Consider the following 16,805-nt stretch of genomic DNA (forward strand, 5'->3'; position numbering starts at 1 on the left):
ATTTGTCTGATTAGCAAGCGAAACAATATTTTTCACTTTATCTCAGCACATTTGACAATTGTAAATCAAATCAAATCAAACCAAACAAGGACAACGGCAGAACTAACAGGATAAATTTATCAGAAGAAGCTAAATAGATCAGAGCTCTCTCAGCCAGGAGAAAAGAAAACAGTCTGAACACTCTAACAGAGGTCTTTAGAAGTTACTAAAAGGTTAAGATAGGGAATGCAGAGAATTATTTCCACACTTGACAAAGTCCATATTTCCAGGTCACAAACATAAACGCTGTCACTAATAAATCAATAAGGATTTAGGAGAAACCTCTTTACTCCGTCATAATTTTGAATGTGCACACAAACAGGACATAAGTAGCCTTTGCTGGTATAATGTAATTGACTTTGAACTACTGTTTTCCAATTGCAACCACAAAGCAAAGCACTGTTCATTAAAATATACTTTCGGGTTGAGGCCGCTTTGTCCGGGACTTTCTGAACAGGGCATCTGTAAGCAATAATTCTTAATTTAACAAACCATAATTGGATTTAATGACATTAAACATCTTTCAATTATCTATATCCTTAACATTAATTCCAGCTCTCCCTGGCCATTAGGCTCAGGCATAACCCAAGCCGTTAATAACTTCAGCAGCATATTCAATCCAGTGTGGAATTTGCAAACCCACATATTCTCTCTCATGAAGACTGCCTAATTCCACTGCAATATATTCTGCTTTCACCTTGAGATCATTTGTTCTAAGCCTTTGTCATGCAGTACAAATCCTTCAATCCAGCTTGAAGAATAGGAAGGATTTAAAAGGATGCGGGCCAAATGCTGGCAAATGGCTCTAGATTAATTTAAGATGTCTGGTGTCAGAAGGGACAAGTTGAACCAAAAGGACTGATTCCATATAATACAACTTGGACGCTACCCATGATGATATACTGTCTCTCCATGCTCCAATATGTATCACCTTACACCCCTCTGCACTGAGAGTTACACAGGAGCAGAGAGATATACATGTATTTATGCCAAAGACCTTAAAAAGGTGGCAGGACAAGTAGAAAGGGTTGCAAATAAAGCATACAGCATTCCAGGCTTCATTAATAGGATATATACTGCAAGAGCAAAGTGGTTCCACTGAAACTGTTCAACATACTAAGTTAGATCACAGTTGGAGTATTGCACATTTTTTGGGCTTCACCTTAGAAAGACCTTAAATGCATTGGAGACTGTGCAGTACAGGTTTATGTGAACAGATCCAGGAATGAGAAACTTCAGTTATAAATACAGATTGGAGAAGGTGGGACCATTTCCTTGTTGAGAAGGTCAAGAGCAGATTTGACAGAAGAATTCAAAAATCACAGGTGCTCTGGATAGAATGAATGAAGAGAAACTGCTCCAGCTCATACAATGATCAAAAGCAAGATGATAAGATTTAAAATGATTTGTAAATGAACAAATGTGAGGTAATTAAAAATTTTTCACACAGCTAATGGTTCTGCAAGTGTGGATGCTTAGAAGTGTGATATCAGCACATTAAACGGAGACTTTCAAAGACTATTAGATAATTATTTACATAGAAATAACACACAAGGGTATGGGGGGGAAAAAGGCAAGAGAATGGAATCAAGTCAAAATGCTCAGCATGCCAGTGAAGACATGGGCCACACCGCCTCCTTCTGTACTACAACAACTCTGTGATTCTCTTTATCAACTACTCATTAATGCAGGAATGAATCATCCATGTAATACTGCTACAGGAAACAATAAACCAGGATCTCAGGTTTGGTTTGTGAACATATGCAATGCTTCCAACAGCATGCTGAAGTTAAAAACTCAAAGTTAGCCTTATGATTTATTCCTGGCAAAAATGACATAGATATACTTCTATTCTACTTGAGATATGGAAGCTGTCAATTCTAGGGAAAAATTCAATGCCTCCTTTTTTGGCAATGATACATCTCTCAAACAAAGACAACAACGTTCACCTAAAAATAACAAGATGCCAAAAGAATGTATCCCAATAAAACTTACCCTTGCTAAAACTGTAAAGCCAGCATCCGTCAGATGCGAACATCGTGCTACTTCCAAAATCCTGAAAAAATTACGACATTCAAATTATTTCTAGACTTAGTCCTCAACATACTATAGGAGTGAATGTTTCTAATTTACATCATCTTTCTATTAATGATGTATTATCAAAATTAGAACAAAGTATAAAGTGAAACAATGGGATATCAAGGAGACAACTTTGTTGGCTGATCATTATGGTGAAAAACAGACCTCTCTTTATCCATATCAACTACACATGCTTTGTCAATGCAGTTCAGACCTGCAGTAATTAAGGAGTGTGTGGAACATACACTTTTCTGATTATAAAGTAATTTCAATATCTATTGTAATTCCAAAAAGTATTGCAGAATATTTTTCTCAATATTGTTCATCTTTTGCACATTCTAAGGTGCAACTATACTGACTTACTGCAGTTCTTTGAATGGAGACATTCAGTGCTTGGAAGCAGGAACAGCACTTTCTCATTCCAAACAGTTCTATTTTTGACTCAAGAAAATACTGGTCATTTTTTTTCAACATAACTTCCAGGGAAATTTAAACCCAAAAAAGTTAGGAAGCTCAACAATAAGTCTATTAAAAAAAAAACTGAAAGTACTGTGTCTGGTGAAATTAGAAACAAAAACCAAAATTGCTGGAAAGACTCAGTGGGTCTGGCAGCATCTGTACAAAGAAATCAGAGTTAATGTTTCAATTCCAGTGGCCCTTCTTCAGAACTGATGATAGCCAAAAAATAACTGTTGGTATAAACGCAGATGGGGAGGTTGGGGAGGAGTAAACAGAAGGTGGAGATAGAGAACAAAGTCGGAAAAATAGTTGGACTTGCAAAGGAGTGCATAAAAGGTCAGCCTGGGAGAACGAATAGCTGTGAATGGGGACTATTATTGGCTGACAATGGGTTGTGTTTGGTAGCAGCCCACGTGATGACAAGGACGAGTGATAATGGGAAGTGCAGATGCTGGAGAATCCAAGATAATAAAATGTGAGGCTGGATGAACACAGCAGGCCCAGCAGCATCTCAGGAGCACAAAAGCTGACGTTTCGGGTCTAGACCCTTCATCAGAGAGGCCCGAAACGTCAGCTTTTGTGCTACTGAGATGCTGCTGGGCCTGCTGTGTTCATCCAACCTCACATTTTATTATCACGTGATGACAAGGACTGGTCTGTGGGAACTAGGGTAAGGACATGGGAGAAGGTGCTCAAGCCCTGAAATTGTTCAACTTGATATTGAGTTCAGAAGGCTGCAGAGTTCCCAATAAGTCTTATGCACATTTTCAATGGGGAACAACATTAAAAAGGGATGCAATTTTAACATTTAGGAAATTTTTGGATGTAAAAATTAAGATACTAAATAATCAACAATAAGTAGAAAGTAAAAGAAAAGAGTGTGCAAAATAGGTTGAAAATTATCTAGTGTGTGTACTTGTTGGGGTGTTAGGGTGGGGGGGGGCGGGGGGCGGAGAGAGGTGTTGGTGATTCAATACACTTCCAGTTCTCCTAAGACACAAGAGGTAATGGTGAGCCTAGATGCTAAGCTGATGAATTTCAGTTGAAGCATTGTGGCAGGATAACCAGTCAGTCAATCTAAAACCTAGGGATGAAGGGAAGTAATTTTTAAAAAAACACTTCCATGGTGGTTAGAATTCAAATGAGAAAAAGGCTAATTGCCAAACCCAGATGTTAACAGTACCAGGATCCCACAAAAAAACATCGGAGGCACAGTCACAGACCAGAAGTTTAATCAGACAAACCATATCAACAGGAAAAAGGCAAAGGATAATTGTTCTGCAACGAATGGTTCAACACTTAACACCTCCACCTCGCTGTCTTCTACGCAGTTCAAGTGTGCTGAAATACTCACCGAACACTTCAAGGCAGCACCAGCAACATTTAAAAACAAAATTGACATCTTAATCAGTCCCCCTGCAACAACGCATCAAGCTTACTTAACAACACTTCCCAGTCCAAAGATCACACTGATTCAGATGGAAACCATAATCAACTGATGGTAACTAACGACTGCATTTATTACCAAATCTTTCCTAACCTTAATCCTCCCAAATCATGATAATGAACGAATGGTGTGTTGAACAGTGCGATGTGGATGAATACCAATAGAGACAGGTTAGAAATAATCCATTGTTGAAAAGCATGGAAGCAGACCTGTTGATCCGACTCATCATGTTTCCTAAACTGAATTAGTTCCATTTACCTACATTTGGCTCCTATCCCTCTAAACTTTTCCTATTTGTGTACCTGTCCAAATGTCTTTTGAATGTTGTAATTGTACTCATCTTTACCACTTCCTCTTACTGTTCATTCCATACGTGCACCACCCTCTGCGGAAAAAGTTGCCCCTCAAGTTCCTTTAAAATCTTTCCCCTCTCACATTAAAGCCAATGCCTTTAGTTTTGGACACTCCGAACATGGGGGAAAAGACGTTGGCTATTCACTTTATCTATGCCCGTCATGATTTTAAGAGCCTCTGTAGAGTTACCACTCTGCATCCTCTGCTCCAGGCAAAGAAGTGCCAGCCTATTCAGCCTCTCCCTATAACGTAAAGCCTCTTGTCAAGACAATATACCGAAGGAAATTAGCATGTTGCAGGCATCTGTGAAACTAAACTTTAAGTCAGTCATAGGAAAAGGGCACTAAAAGATGGAAAACTGAAAAATAACCAATGGCATCTAATAACTATACAATAACCCAATCTTGAATGACATGCTCAACATCCCACTCTCCCATTCCCAGGATTTTGATACACTTCTGTAGTTATATGCCTGAGGCAAACATCAACAATTTATTCTAAATGCTAATGTTACCAAATCTACACAAGTCTTCCTTTGTTAAAATAGCTTTTACCATTTTTAAAAGTGGCTAAATTTAAACATGCATACAATTTTATTCAGCAACATGAAAATCCTTTTGGTTTAACCAATAAGCTCGCATATTTTGGTTAAGGGCTCCTGAGATGCTGCTGGGCCTGCTGTGTTCATCCAGCCTCACATTTTATTGTCTTTAATTTAAATCCTGTCCACTTGTCATTCCTCTCTACATGATAATAGTTCTTCTCGCTCCCATTTGCAGTACATTCCAGTGATCTCTCAAGTCTTTGGTTCATTTTGCACTTTGCAACATTTCAGAAAGCCAGATGAAGAAATCACTGAAACAATCTTTACTCACTTACTAACATTCATTTCCAAAATCATAAATTGTAAGACAGTACCTCCTAACTTCAACAACCACAGTTTAAGTCAGCAGGGATTCACAGGGGCACAGGTAAATACAGTTACTACTCTACATCTACAATTGACCACATTAGTGCATATATGGCACCTTTTGGAGAAGATTCCACAATTTGCTCCTTATTCTGGCTTTCTTTTTAAAACTTATCCTCCTTCCATTAACTTGCTAGATATAACCTTGCTGATTCTTTTTATGATTCTGAGAACTTCAATTAGGTCACTTCAAACATATTTTCCAACGCTAATGCTAAATAAACAAAATCATATCTCATTTCTGCATATTGAGGTACAATCATCCCAATTATGTGATCAACTGGACAGTACATACTAAATGCATACTGAACATAGCAAAGTTACGGTGCACAAGGTAGCCATTTGGTCTACTACATCTGCACTGGCTCTACAAATGAGCACCATTCCTTACTGTCACTTACCCGTTCTTTTCCCCATAACTCTTTATATATCACTTCTGTTCAAATAATCACTTAATGTCCTCTTGTACATTGACTAAGTCTGTCTCTATCACACTTCCAGCAGTGAGTTCTAGACCCTTTGAGAAAAAGTATTTATTTTCGTAATACATTATTTCTTTTTCAAATCACTTTAAACTTATACCTTCTTGCTTGTGATCTTTTCATGAGAAGCACTTTCTCTCCATCTATTCTAGATGGGCTATTTGGTTGCCTAGTCTAAAGATGTACAGATTTGATGGTTGGGCCATGCTAAATTGCCCCTAGTGTCCAGGGATGTGCAGGCTAGATAGATTAGACTGGGGCGGTATAGTGGCTCAGTGGTTAGTACAGCTGCCTCATAACACCAGCGACTCATGGTCTAATCCACCCTCTGGCAACTGTCCATGTGGAGTTTGCGCATTCTCCCTGTGTTTGCGTGGGTTTTCTATAGGTGTTCCAGTTTCCTCCCACAGTCCAAAGATGTACGGGCTAGGTAGATTGGCCTTGCTAAATTGCCCAGTGTTCGGGGATGTGTATATTAGGTGAGTTATAGGGGGATGGTTCTGAGAGCTGGTATGGACTTGTTGGGCCGAAGAGTCTGTTTCCACATTGTAGGGATTCTATGATGATTCTATGATTAGATGTGCAATAATCACTTGAATTCTGTCTCCTTTCTTTAAATCACAGCCAAAAGAAGAACAGCCAAATGAGCAGTATTAAGTAGAGAGAGTTATGGGGATAGGGTTTGGGGAGTCTGGCAAGTATGCTTTTCAAAGGGTTGGGATAGGCTCAATGGCATGAATGGCCTGCTTGCACACTGCAGAGATTCTATGGTTCTGTCCAGATCTCTCAATATTAAAAAAAAACAAATCTTTTAACCACCCCCTCTCCAAGGAATGCAGTTCCGACTCTCCAATCTATCCTCATAACTGAAGTTTCTCATCTCTGACACCATTTTTGTGAATCTCTTCTGCACTATATCTCCACTGCACTCAACTTACCCAGTGTAAAACCCAGTACTATCCACAAAAATCCAATGGAGTGTTTTCAACAGTTCAGTACAACTTCCTTGCTCAATCAAGGCATACTGCTTTCTTTACTAATCACACTCTCCACCTTAACTACCACATTTAATGACCTATGCACACATTCATCCAGGTCTCTCTTCTCTTGTACACCCATGAGAATAATAGTTATACTGTCGCTTCTTGTTCTTCCTACCAAAGTATATCACCCTACACTATCACAGTGAACTTCTGCCATCCATCAGTCCATTTGACCAACTTTCCAAAATCCTTCTGAAATTATACACTATCTTTCTCTCAATTTACAATGTTTTGTATCATCCTGAGATTATTAGCATAAATCAAGAAAAGCAAGGATTCCAAAACTGATCACCTGGAAACCACACAAAATCCTTCCTCCAGCCTAAAACAAAAATCCATTGGCCATTACCGTTTCCTATCACACAGCCAAATTAATAACCCTGTTGTTATTTATTGTCACTTTTATTCCATGAGTTATAACTCAATTAAATCCTACGTTTTTCCAAAGAAGTTGTATCAAAATGGACAGAACCTGAATTTTTCCACCCTTGGACATGGGATCAGACATCTAAATGTGAAGTGCTTGAGATGTTCTGTTACCTTAAGGTAGCTTGCAAACATAAGCAGTTATTGCAACTATTTGATAGTTATGACATGTTCAATACCAGGGAGTTTCAATAAAGTTGAACTTCAGATCTGCTTTACTCACTTTAGTCTAGGACAATTCAATCCCAATGCTGTTATAGAAGCATCTGTAATGTTTCCACATCCAGACACACACAGGAACTGGAGTTTATGGCAGCCTCTGCAAACGCTTACTAATCCTTCATCTGTGATTTGCTTTGGAGGCAAACAAAATTATGGATCATTAACTGATTTGGAATGTCAGATTACCTACAAATTGAATTTAAAAAACAAAAAAAATCAGTTTTGTCCAGAGAAATTCAACAGAATCAAGAATAATTTGTGGTTAACCTTAAAGAATCATCATTCAGTACTGAAAGATGTGCCTTACAGATGGAATGCCTCTTGAAAGCCAGGCTATCAAAAACTGGCCAGTTCCAGGTTGAAGATTTGAGCTGATACTTGACTGGGATGGATCATCCTCACTGTAGTCTCAGCATAGCACCTGACAACTTACTGCTAAATAAGAAGAGGTGGAAGATGAATAATCATACTTAACTTGTTCAATGTGCGCTACAAATTGATCTGTCTTGGAAGTTATTACTGCTTATTTGGCCATCCTTCTTTGGCTGTGATCCAGAGAAAGGAAGCAAAAGTTAACAGTGATAACTGCAAGGCCATTAATCAATGACCACATTTGGGTTATGGGCATTCTTGCTTCATGCTAAGGAGTTGCAAAGAAGAATGGGAATCATTCTTGTTTTCGTTGATTTCTACTCCAAATCTGGAGCTAGGAGGTAGAGCAGTGGCAATTTTCTTGATCAGTGGAATTCAACAATTACAGAAGTAGATAAGTTATCCCACAGGCTGCAATAACTCATGACAGCACATGAAGTGAAGAATCTGTAGAAATTATTTGTGGTGATACAGAAGTCGAGGGTGGTTTTATGTAGGATTCTACGGCAGTAGTCAATCCTGAGGAGCTCATGCTTGCAAGATAGCATGTAATGACACAGGTAAATTTGACTAGGTTTAATATTCGTGACCAATGGCATCACAGCCAGGGAAATGTATTGCAATGTTTTAAACACAAGACCATAAAAACGTAAGACAAGACCAGAATGAAGCCATTTGGCCCATCAGGTCAAGTCTACCATTTGTTCATGGGTGATGTATTTCAGTGCCATTCTCTTACCTTGTCTGTAACCTTTGATCCCCTGACTAATCAATGACTTGGCATCCACAGCCTTCATTGTGGCAGTGTGTTCTAGGGATTGACCACCCTCCAGCTGAAGAAATTCCTCCCCATTTCAGTTCTAAAGGATCATGTCTTCACTGAGGTTGTATCCATGGGTGCTAGTCTCTCCTACTAATGGTGACATCTTCTCCACTTCCACTCCATCCAGGTTTCTCAGTCTTCTACAAGGCTCAACAAGATACCCATCATCCTTCTAAAGTCCATCGTGTACAAATTCAGAGTCCTCAACTGCTCCTCATATGACAAGCCCTTTATCCCCAGGATCATTCTTCTAAACCTCCTCTGATTCTTTCCAACATCAACATATCTTTCATTAAGAATGGAGTCAAAACTGCTCACAATATTCCAAATGCGGTCTAACCAGAACCTTATTCAGCCTCAGCAGTACATCCCCGCCCTTGTATTCTAGCCCTTTTAAAATGAACGTTAACACAGGAAGTCAAATGCAAACTACCAAACGAGCCGGCACGTTAACCTTAAGAGAATGCTGAACAAGGATTCCCAAGTCCATTTGTGTTTCAGATTTCCGAAGCCTTTCCCCATTTAGAAAATAGTCGACACCTTCATTCTTCCTACCAAAGTGCACAACCTCACACTTTCTCACATTGTATTCCATCTGCTACTTCTGTACCCACTCTCCTGGCCTGCCCAAGTACTTCTGCACCCTCCTTGCCACCTCAACGCCATCTGTCATTCCATTTATCTTTGTTATCTGCAAACTCAGCAACAATGCCCTTAGTTCTTTCACCCAGATTGTTAATGCATAATAGTTGTGGTCCTAGCACTTGACCCCAACAGAACTCCACAGTGATGGTCCCATAATTCAAGAACATAGTATTAGTGATAACATTATTTTTAGAAAGTTGAAGCAAAGTCATTATTATTCACTGTAGGCAGTGTTCCAATAAATAATTTTGAAACACTTATGAAAAATACCAAAATTAATTAGACATGCAGCCAAGAAAAGTAGCTATCCTAATCAGAGACAAGGTCAAATATTCAAGTGGTTAAAAAGTGGTAAGGAAACATGGGGAAGATGTGTTTTATGGCTTATATTGTTGTGGATCTACCCAAAAACACTAGGAAGTTGGAGATGTCAAATAACGTAAAAACATTTTTGTTCTTCATCTATTACCAACAGAACTATAAATAGAACCAAATTGCAATTAAACTCAAGTTGAATTTAATCATCAAGAACAATACAAAGAAACAATTATGTCATAATATTAGTTTGTTATGTGAGAAAAGACAGTTGAAATTATGTACTGCATTATAAAAGAGGGGAAAAGTTTAGGTATTTCATCCCAACCAATCTTCTGCACATTCCACTGGCTGATTGCGAAACAATTCTAGCCTAAACATGCAAACTAGCTACCTCACTATAAGCCAAGAAGCTGGGAGTAATGTAGCTGCAACCAAAAAGGAGGAAGGCAAAAAATACATTTAATTTTCTTGCATTTTCATATAATTTATGCATGCTCAATTCTGAATGCAAGTGAACTCTACCACTTACTCTCCCTTTCTCCCACACCTCACAAAGCTAAGGCTGCATAAATTTGACACTAAATAATGGTAATTATGGACAGAAACAGAGATCCATGGATTTTTAATCAAAATGTAATAAAAGTCATAAACATTGATGGTTGTCTCATCTTGTAATATCCAATTCAACTATAAAGTAAAGCAATAAATACTTACTGAACATGCCTGCAAATTAAGTGTTACTAGTTCTGGACAGTGAACCTGTATGTGTTTCAATGAGTCATCATCCAGCTGTTGGAGAAAGAAAAACACCATATTTGCTCTATTTGAGATAAGAAATCAGACCACAATGGCAATCAGAACATACATAAATGCCAAATAAGACACCAAGACACCATTACGTGTTGTTATAGTCTTTAGCTACATTACATTTCTCAAGCAGAGGTCCTCAATGGTTAAAATATTGTGTGTAATATTCTATTTCATAAAATTAAGAAAGGATGCCATTTTAAAACACATAGATGTGTGAAAAATCCCTTCAACTGTTAAGAAATTATGTGGCAGTTTAGTAATAAATGATCAATATAGGCATTTACAGATTCACTCTCAAATCCAGCTACCCAAAAACGCCACACTTTGCGATGAATCGTTTCTCATTTTAGGCAGGTTATATTGATGTAAAGAGGTAGGGGACGCATGAACAGTTACACGTCCATTAACCTGAAGTGTTTTGGAACCATATGGAATCATATCATCATCGGTTTTCCTGCATTCCTTATTTCGCTAGAGTTAAGTGTCCAGTTTTATTTTTGAAAACCAGTTAGCTCCAAAACACAGCGTGGCTTTGGTCCTGGGGCTGCTGGATTTGACAGTGCATATCTGTATTGTTTCTGGCTAACCATTGAGGCTCAGAAGCTATAAGCAGTCAAGATTTACAAAAGGACACCCAATTTAAACCTGTTTACATATAAAAATCAATTAAATTTGGAATTTCAAGAGTTTGTACTTTCAAATAAAATTTGTTATAGACAATCCATACAAAGTCAGAAGTCTATTTAACAGAGAATAAAATAAATCTTTTCTTAACACGGACAGGGTATGCTGCATCTATCTGGTACATTTTGGTATTCAAAATGGCACGGTCTCTACAAAAGGTTCCGGAATGATGAAAAAAAGTCACAGCAGAAACTACTTGCCATATGTATTTCATTTAATTTCTTAGATTTGGAATCTTAATTGGAGAATTCCTACCAATTACTTTGTCAGCATTTGTAACACTAACATCATTTAATCCCATCATTCCCACAACTAGGAACATGATACACAAACTATAATCATAGCATCAGTAAATGAAATAAATATGTAATATAGCTATGATAATGTTTCCTGTTTTTTTTGAAAGGAGCAATGTCCACCCTCAACACCATCCTTAAGTCAATACCATAATCCAAACATTGCAAAGGGTCATCAAAACATAGCCATCGGCTTTGCGGCATGCAAGGGCATGACAGTTAGGTGGTCCATTTAGTCACTTCAATACTTAATTTTTACGATACGTGGATCTGATTTTGAAAATAAACTTTAGGCCTAGTGAGGACATAGTAACAGGGAATCCAGGCCAATTAAAAATAAGAAGTAATACAAAGATAATAAGTAGGAAAACTTGCCATTGGTTGAATAACAGTCGATTCAAATTACAATTTTTCAGTTAGTGATGTACCCAATATTTTTAAATTGATAATTTGTATACACTAGAAGATAACTTGTTTTTTTTTTAAAAAAGAAACCACAGTCCAAACCCACACGTCTATTGAGTTTTACTTCAGGTAACCACTCTCCATAAAATACACACAAATTACTAGCTCCACATTTTTATACAACCAACCCTTAATTTAACACGTCTATCACTTGTTCCGTCATTCCATTAGGTCTGATCTGGAATAATATGGGAATAAATGGGATTAGGAGAACTCTTAAGCAGTTGGGAGTCATAACTGACACAAAAGAAGGTAGCTGTAGTTGCTGGAGGGACATCATTTCAGCAATAGGTTCTCAGGACAATGTCTTGGACACAGTAATTGTTTCAACAATAACCTGCTCTCTGTTGAAATCAGAAATGGGATGGCATACTCGTGCTTGCAATGCTCAAGTTTTATTTCTCTGTAGGCAGATGCTGAGCTGCATAATTTTCATAACATGTGACATTAGAATATACTTCGTAACATGACCAGCAGACACACAGAAATAGGCAAATCCTTAGCCATTTATAGCAAATACTATTTATACCAAGCAAAAATCCTTGGAATTAATGTACAGATGTGACTCTTAGCCGCCTCTTGTCCAGATCAGAAAAAAAAAGTGTTGCAGAAAAGGTTATGATCTTTATAACCTCTTTGGAGATAACAGGCCAAAAATAAGAGAAGTGCAGTTATTGATTTCCCATTATAACTGCACCACTATTGTTGGCTGTCTTTTCTGTCTAAACCTCAAGCTCTGGAATCCCTCTTAAACCTTTGTCATTAAATCACTTTCCTCCTTTAAGGCACTTTTTAAACTTACCTTTTTGACCAAGTTTTTGTTCAATGAGACCTAAAATCTCCATCCATGATCTGTATTTTGAGATGCTCCTGTGAAGCGCCTTAATAGCATCAGGGGAGCTATGCAAGTCGTTGCTAAAAACTCATTAGGTAAACTACACAAGAACTTTTATAGCCTAACAGCTCAGCATATGAACAAGTTTTTTTTAAATTACCTCTGTTTTTTGTGATTTATCCATCTATGATTATTGGTGCTCTAATCTCAACAGGTGACAATTTCCCTACACCCTTAGCAAATTTAATTCATACAAGAATTATTCATTTGGGATGCAAATGGTGTCCAAATTCATTTTATGCAATGTATAGGCAGTGGTGAACAGAAATAAATTGACTAATTTTTCTATACATTCTGAATGACTATCAACACTTATGCCAGAAGAAACCTAGGAGAAATAACATTCCAAGAATTCCCACCTAAGAGAATGATTCATTTGAATTTAGTAGCCCTAATTGATATGTTGCACAGCTATCAGAAAAATAGCTTTTCTCCATAGTTTAACCTCAAAAAGGTTCACTTTAATTAACGGATTCCAATAACATTAGGCAATAATCCCAACTCCCTAGGAACAACTAGGGGTTAAATGTGATTTTTTTCAACCGTGACCTGTACCAACAGTAGGCTTACATATCTACATGAGGCTGCCATATCTTAAGATGGTGGGTGGCTGGTAATGAGAAGCTGAATACTGTGGTCTAAGACAGTATAAAGATCTTCCTACAAATGAAACAAATTGGAAACTGCTGTCATTGCCAGGCAAGAAGAACAATTTCCAGTGACAACTCATGCATAATTTTAAGTTAATTGGCATAAATACAATTTTCAATGTTCTGATTTCAGTAATGTTATCAATTTTTACAGAGTACTTTAATGGGCAATCCATGAAAAAGTGCATCATCCATGATATCTGAACTACCTTGATCACTGAATTTGTGTAGAACTATATGGAATCAAGTTCAGATGCTTACATGATTCCTCCTCCCTGGGGAAAGTCCAACAGTTTTGAATAATTTTGTTCTTGCATGATTAATTTTCCTGGAAGGTCAGATTCAAACCTGGAAATAGTATTTCTCCAAGTATTTTCACAAAGTGAAAACCATATGAGTGTACTAGCCAGAGTGGACATTGAATTCACTCGATCAATAAAGAAGATGAAAATATCAAAACACAAACCAGAAGCTTACACGTTAAAAAAAAATGCCCAGTCAATCATACACAGACTTGCAAACAAACTTCATGAACAGAAACACAATCTGGAAATATGAATTAACACAAATTCAAGTGACAAACTTCCAAAAGAAAAGGCATAGATGCAAACAATGAAAATGATACCAGGCCTGGAACAAGAATGGAAGTAGAATGTGACTACTCCGGACCCTTTCTAGCCCAGATTCTTAAAACTAACAAGTTCTTAGTCATGTCTTCTCACTCAATGGCAGTATATTCACTTTTACTTGCAAGTTGAATGAGTAAGAATGTGATTTACATTAAAAATTGATGAATAAAAATTACCAACCTGTGTGCACCCTCTCAAAAACATGGCCTTCAGACCACTACATCCTCCCACTAGAGCCTCTATACCATCCTTCGTCACCTGGTCACACCAGGAAATGTTTAAATGTTCAAGGTTTCGATTACCCTCACTGAAAGGCAAAGGAAAACGCAATTCAGTAAAGGTATAATTTAATTCATAAATTTGAAATTCAATAGAAATGCCCAACTTCACCAAATTAGGAAAATAACCTATTTGAATGAGCAGAATTTAAGCAGTCTAACATCTTATTAAGAGAAGAAAGTGTAGAGCTGGATGGACACAGCAGGCCAAGCAGCATCTTAGAAGCAAGATGCTGCTTGGCCTGCTGTGTTCATCCAGCTCCACACTATGTTATCTCAGATTCTTCAGCATCTGCAGTTCCCATTATCTCTTAAGATAACACCCCACTTATTGAATTTCTTGCATGCATTTGTATTTTCAGCTAAATAGTTTTGAATAAGTTTTGATACAAAATCATCAACCTGAAATGGCAATTCATTTCGATAAATGATGCCTGACTGATCAGTATTTCCAGCATTGTCATTTTGTTTTTGAAAACTGAATGAGCTACAGGTCTCCCTACATATTTTAGGGGAAACCCATTCATGATGATCTAAGTTACTTGATAGACTGGAATTATACTAACTTAGTTGTTCCAGAGAATTTAAAAAAACAGATTTGTGAATAGAAATCTAAGGTGGAAAAGGTTCAAACTGCAGAAGACAGTACAAATTCTGAATAATTACTATAGTCAATATGCTAACGGACAAAATTTCCCATACCACTCACTTCCCCAAAATGAACTGACATTACGAAAGGAAATAATACATTTTCATAGTCAGAATCTCAGATTTCACTTTAATTATCTTTCCAGCTTTGAATTGGAGATATAATGGGGAAAACTATTCTAAACATAGTTGATAAGTGGTTAAGAGACTTAGTGCGACAAGAAAACAAAAAACTTAAAATAAGCTTTGTGCCAAGCTATTTTGCACATGTTCTTCTCAACATAACAAGCAATTTTATAGCAGAAATCGTGTGCCAGCACAGACAAGGACTACTACAGGACAGCGAGCAAAGAAAAATAGGCAAAGAGAATTTGAATAAAATGTTTAACAGAACAAATTGTCCAAGATGATTCTGAAATCTTTAAAATTCTTTGTTTTTATTCATGCACAGGATTCAGGCATCAATAGTTGCGCCAATAGTTATTGCCAATCCTAGTTGCCTTTGAAAAGATTGTGGTAGGCTGCCTTCTTTAACAGCTGCTGCTCTTTTGCTGTAGGTAGACCCACAATGACACTAGGGACAGTTCCAGGATTTTGGGCCAGAGATATTGAAGGAATGATGTTCTCTTTCTAATTCAGGATAGTAAGTGGCTTCAAGTGGAAATTTTAAGTGGTGCTCCTTGTATCTACTGCTCTTGTCCTTCTAAATAGTAACTGTCATGGGTTTGGAAGGCACCATCTAAGGAGCCTTGGTGAATCTCTGTAATAGATCTTAAAACTGGTATACAGTGAAGCTATTGAGACTTTGTGTTCAAGGGAGTGAATGCCTACGGATGTTGTGCTAGTCAATTGGGCTGCTTTGTCCTAGATGGTGTCAAGCTCAAGTATTATTGGAGCTGCAGTCATCAGGCTTGTGCAGTGTATACCATCTAATTCCGGATTTATACTTTTGTAGATTGTGGACAGGGTTTGTGAAGTTAGGTGGTGAATTACGTGCTGCCAGATTCCAAGCCTCTGACCTGTTCCTGTAGCCACAGTATTTATATAGCTTATAGAACAAGTGTACAAGAAAAGGCTTCCACAGATTAGGATCACAGTAGCTGCAGAAGCTAGTGCCAAAAGTGCATTGTAGGACAAGGAGGAAGCCAAGGGGCCAAGTCTTGAGGATATGCATAGGAGATAAGAATGAGAGTACAGACAGGGAAGGATTTGAAAGGAAGAATCATAAAGTCAGTTTTCATGGAGGAAGGCAACAGCAGAATTTGGCAAGGTTGAGGTACTAGGACACTTTGCAAGGGTTTTTATCTCTTGAACAATGTAAAAGAGGGGAAGTTTAAACACAAGTACTAACTCACAAAAAAGGCTGCATTATTGTTGTTAAAAAAAGACAAAGCATGTCAAATATATTTATATGGTCAGGAAACAAAGGGGAGTGGAGCAATCCTCCCTCGCCCAGATTTTCAAAACAGACCAAGTCTGAAGACATGTTAGAAGCAATTTCACATACATGACTTAAGTACTGAACCAATCCCTGTTAACAGCAATCAGGTCACATTCAGGCAATATAGATTCATGAATTTTTGCAGAATAAATTCAAAATGAACACTGTATTAACACAAAGTGGAATTCTGACAGCAGGGGACCTTTTCCTTCCTGTCAATACACATGGAATTGGCCTTCCTATCTGACAAGACACAGGAACGCGAACAAACTTTGAGATATTTCACCAAGACATTAAAATGCAATAAATCTCGTGGTTTATGGCTGCCCT

The 16,805-nt window shown here is 37.7% G+C and overlaps 1 protein-coding gene across 1 annotated transcript in view; it reads right to left on the reverse strand.

Annotated features, from left to right (window-relative positions):
* fbxl2 (F-box and leucine-rich repeat protein 2) overlaps window positions 1–16,805 on the reverse strand; it is a 131,159-nt gene that overhangs the window by 26,920 nt on the left and 87,434 nt on the right. Inside the window, exons 8-11 of the mRNA XM_059645817.1 lie at window positions 14,289–14,415; window positions 10,394–10,468; window positions 7,523–7,653; window positions 2,035–2,095 (exon numbers count right to left, since the gene is read on the reverse strand). Of these exons, the coding sequence (XP_059501800.1) occupies window positions 2,035–2,095; window positions 7,523–7,653; window positions 10,394–10,468; window positions 14,289–14,415 (394 nt within the window). The remainder of the gene's footprint in view (window positions 1–2,034; window positions 2,096–7,522; window positions 7,654–10,393; window positions 10,469–14,288; window positions 14,416–16,805) is intronic.

This window comes from Stegostoma tigrinum, chromosome 5, assembly GCF_030684315.1.
Source record: "Stegostoma tigrinum isolate sSteTig4 chromosome 5, sSteTig4.hap1, whole genome shotgun sequence".
Lineage (NCBI taxonomy): Eukaryota > Metazoa > Chordata > Chondrichthyes > Orectolobiformes > Stegostomatidae > Stegostoma > Stegostoma tigrinum.